The sequence below is a fragment of the Cornus florida genome, unplaced genomic scaffold, assembly GCF_030987335.1.
Source record: "Cornus florida cultivar Cherokee Brave unplaced genomic scaffold, ASM3098733v1 CherokeeBrave_3.0.0_Hap2_Chr02, whole genome shotgun sequence".
NCBI classification, from domain to species: domain Eukaryota; kingdom Viridiplantae; phylum Streptophyta; class Magnoliopsida; order Cornales; family Cornaceae; genus Cornus; species Cornus florida.
This window is the reverse complement of record NW_026775572.1, coordinates 41,080,920-41,085,694: the sequence shown is the minus strand read 5'-3', so window position 1 is coordinate 41,085,694 and position 4,775 is coordinate 41,080,920. Positions and strand designations below refer to the sequence as shown.

The 4,775-nt window shown below is 38.4% G+C and overlaps 1 protein-coding gene across 1 annotated transcript; it reads left to right on the top strand.

Moving 5' to 3' along the window:
• The first annotated feature begins 3,540 nt into the window (after window positions 1–3,540).
• LOC132296111 (uncharacterized) lies at window positions 3,541–3,945 on the top strand. Its single transcript, XM_059794350.1, has one exon. The coding sequence runs from the start codon at window positions 3,541–3,543 to the stop codon at window positions 3,943–3,945; it is 405 nt and encodes a 134-aa protein (XP_059650333.1).
• Window positions 3,946–4,775: the final 830 nt, after the last annotated feature.

Below are 4,775 nucleotides of genomic sequence, written 5' to 3'. Positions count from 1 at the left end.
GTTTACTAAGCGATCTATTACAGATAGTCCAGCCTACACTACTTATGCTCAGGTGGTAGATCCTGCTCTACAGCAGTATCAGTTGACTGTGGACTTTAGACAGGCTAGGGGTGAAAAGCGGGGTGACAGAGATTCTGCTAATCAATCAGCTAAGCAAGGGAACGATAATGGACACCGACACAATAATAAGGGCGAATTCCAAGGACAACAGTCTTGGAAGAAGCAAAAAAGTGGTTCAGAAGCTCATATGAATAGGGCACTTATTCAGAGGCAGTAGGATGGGAGACCACAGACAGGACAGGGTCAGCCACAGGCTAACCAACAGCGGAGGAAATTTGATACTTTCCAGGGGAATTGCTACATTTGTGGAAAGTTTGGTCACACTTCCAAGCAATGTCTTAAAGCAGGACAGGGACTGGGACAGCATGTGCAGCAGGGATAGAGGGCACCATTACCTATACCCGCTCCACAGATTTCACGGATTCAGGGATAGACATATTTGGTTTTACCTGCACCGTCATAGCCTCAGGGATAAGCACTGCAGCAGTTATATTACGGTAGGGTGTATGACCCCATGCCACAGGATGTTCAGGCGCCTCAGATTGTTCAAGGTATGTTTCCTATTCACAGTAGATCTGGTCATGTTTTATTTGATATGGGTGCTACACATTTATTCATGTCTAGTACTTTTGTTGCATTATCTGGGATAACGACGCAAGTGTGCGATAGACCTCGTGGTATTTCTACACCTATAGGCGATATAGCTATTTTACATGAAAGTGATGGGCTTGTGACACTAGATATTGGTAGACTTCAATTTCTAATCAATCTATTGGTCCTGGACATGCACACTTATGATATGATACTCGGGATGGATTGGTTATCTCATTACCATGCCCAAGTTAATTGTTATGATATGTCTATTATTTTCACTATACCTGGTCAGGATATATATGTCATTGATATGCCACGTACTAACGAGGTTTCTAGCTTGTTTCATATGGAGGAGGAGACCGAGGAGGAGATTAATGTGTCACCGGATAGTATACCAGTTGTACAGGAATTTTTAGATGTCTTTCAAGAAATTCCAGGATTGTCAACTAGTCGAGAGATAGACTTTGTTATTAATTTAGCTCCAGGAACTACGCCTATTGCTAGGGTACCATACAGGATGGCACCAGTGGAGATGCGTGAGCTTAGAGATCAGATTCAGCAATTGCTCAGTCAGGGTTTTATTCATCGGAGTACTTCACCTTGGGGAGCACCAGTTTTATTTGTGAAGAAGAAGGATGGTTTACTTCGCCTGTTTATAGATTACAGGGAGTTGAATAAGGTTACTATTCATAACAAGTATCCTTTGCCCAGGATCGATGATCTTTTTTATCAGTTGAAGGGAGCTACATATTTCTCTAAGATTGATCTGCGTTCTGGACATCATCAACTTCGGGTTAGGGAGCAGGATGTTCCTAGGATAGCGTTTCTCATTAGATATGGTTCTTATGAGTTTCGTGTCATGCCTTTCGGATTGATTAACGCACCAGCAGTCTTCATAGATCTAATGAACAGAGACTTTAGGGCTTACTTAGATCAGTTTGTCATCATGTTCATTGATGATATTTTGGTCTATTCTAAAAAAGAGGATGATCTTGCTAGACATCTTCGTATAGTGTTGCAGATGCTTTGTGAACACCAGTTATATGCAAAATTCGGGAAGTGTGAATTTTGGCAGCGAGAAGTGAAGTTTTTGGGTCATGTAGTATCAGAGAAGGGGGTAGCGGTGGATCCAGCCAAGGTTTCAATAGTAGTAGAGTAGGGGCATCCTACTTCACCTATAGAGATTCAGAGTTTTCTGGACTAGCAGGATACTATCGTACATTTATTCAGGTGTTCTCGAAAATAGCGGGACCATTCACTTATTTAATTAAGAAGGGTGTACGGTTTGTATAGGATGAACACTGTTAGAAAGCTTTTGATGAGTTAAAGAATAAGTTAACTTCTGCACCGGTTCTGTCTACTCCATAGAGCAGGATAGAGTATCTTATCTATACAGATGCTTCTTTATAAGGTCTTGGGTGTGTTCTGATGCAGGAGAAGCGACCAATTTTGTATGGATCTCGTAAACTTAAGTCTCATGAGCTTAATTATCCAACACACGATTTGGAGTTGGCAGTTGTGGTCTTTACCTTACGTATTTGGAGGCATTATCTGTTAGGAGAATCTTTCAAATTATTTAGTGATCACAAGAGTCTGCAGTATTTGTTCACTCAGAGGGAGCTGAATATGAGACAGCGTCGATGGTTAAAATTTATGAAAGACTATTATTTCTCTATACAGTACCATCCAGGGAAAGCAAAAGTGGTGGCAGATGTACTCAGTCGCCGACCTTCTGTGAGTCTTTTTACATTATTTGCTACTGAATAGAATGTTTTGAAGACCGTTGATGAGTTGTTTGATGCTTTTATGGCATGCATGGTAGTAACACCTTCGATCATTAATAAGGTATTGAAGGAATAACTCACAGATCAACAGTGCATTGATAAGGTTGCAGAGATAGCCTCTGGAAATGTTTCATTCTATCATGTTGGGACTGATGGATGCTTGAGGTACAAGGGGCAGTTGGTAGTACTTTATGCTGATGAGTTAAGGAAGGATGTGATGACTGAGACTCGTTGTTCTGAGTTTTCTGTTCATCCAGGAGGAGACAAAATGTATTAGGATATAAAGCGACAGTTTTAGTGGGCAGGTATGAAAAAGGATATTGCTATTTTTGTCTCTCAGTGTTGCACTTGCCAGATGGTTAAGATTGATCATCAGAGACCGCCAGGCTCTCTACAGTCACTACCTATACTAGAATGAAAATGGGAGAGTATTTCTATAGATTTTGTTAAAGGATTGCCAAATTCATTTAAAGATCACAATTCTATTTGGGTCATTGGTGATCGGTTAACCAAATTAGCTCATTTTTTGCATATTCGCACTGATTACACTTCAGAACAGCTGGCGAGACTTTACATTACAGAGATTGTGAAGTTACATGGCATACCATTATCTATTATATCAGATAGGGATTCGAGCTTTGTATCGAGATTTTGGAAGAATTTTCAGCAGGCTTTGGGTACCGAATTGCACCTTAGCACTGCTTACCATCCTCAAACTGATGGACAGACTGAGAGAGTTAATCGAATCATGGAGGATATGCTTCATTCTTATGTCCTTGACTTTAAGGGTCATTGGGAGAACTATTTGCCACTTATAGAGTTTGCATATAACAAAAGCTTTCAGAAGACTATTGGTATGGCACCATTCGAGGCTTTATATGGCCGACCTTGTAGATCTCCTGTTTGTTGGATGAAAGTTGGTGACAGTAGATTTTTGGGTCCTAAGTTCATTAAGGATACCTCTAAAAAGATTGCTCTTATTAAGGATCGTATGCGCACTACCCATAGTAGGCAGAAGAGTTACGCCGATCATCGTACTCGTGCATTGGAGTTTTAGGTGGGAGATCAGGTTTTACTCAGAATGTCTCCTATAAAAGGAGTAATGTGCTTGGGGAAGAAAGGGAAGTTATCACCACGTTTTGTCAGTCCTTTTATGATTACGGATCGCATTGAAACGGTGGCTTATCGCTTAGCACTTTCAGACAATTTAGATCGTGTCCACAATGTGTTCTATGTTTCCATGTTGCGGAAATTTCTTCGCGATGAAGATCGTTATCAGCATATTGATGTTGGTAAGATTGAATTGCAGTCGGATACAACCTATGTGGAACCACCATGTCGTATTATCGACCGTAGGGATCAGATTCTTCATAATAAGGTCATTCCTTTGGTACGTGTCCCATGGAGTCACCACAATGAGGTTGAATTTACTTGCGAACGGGAAGATGTCATTCACTCAACTTTTCCATACATAATGAATGAAGGTAAGGGCGAATTCCGAGGATGAGATTCTTTTTGTTATAAGGGAAGAATGTAAAACCCCTAATTTTCAAAAGATAGTCTCGGTATTTTATTAATTGTTTAATTATGTTTTTAATTCCTTATTTGATTTATTGGCTATTTGTTTAATTGTTTATATGAATTAATTGATTATATGTTTATTTAAAGGATAATACTTAGCTACTCACCGGTGAGTAGCTTCACCCTACTCATCCCTTATGTGTTCCAATAACAGCATACCACATCAGCTTTAATAAAAATGTTATTTAATAGTTGATCCGAGAAAATACAGGAGAACGTGGGTTATTTGGTTATTAAAGCTGATGTGGTATGTTGTTATTGGAACACATGAGGGGTGAGTAGGGTGTAACTACTCACCAGTGAGTAGCTAAGCATTATCCTTATTTAAAATACTTGTTTAGTTGAATTATGTGTTAGTTAATGTGTATTTGTGTTCTTAAATGTTAGGTGTTTTCTTGTAATAAAATGGTTAGGATTTAAACGTTTTAAATAGTTGATTTATTTTATTTTATTTTATTTTAATTTAACTTTAATGGTTTGGATAGTAGTCATGGGCCAACCAATTAAGTTCCTTCGATAAGGGGTTTAATGGGTACGGATAAATACCCATAGATAGGGTATATGTATATATATATATATAATTAAATATACATATATTTATTTAAGGAAAGTCGTATGGTGATAATCTAATGTATTTATTTTGCGTAGATAAAAATAATATACATAAATTATACGTAACATATATTTTAGTTACCTTTTTAGTATTTAAATTTTATTTTATTTTCTTTATTAATTTGAGGTGGATTGGGAAAAGGA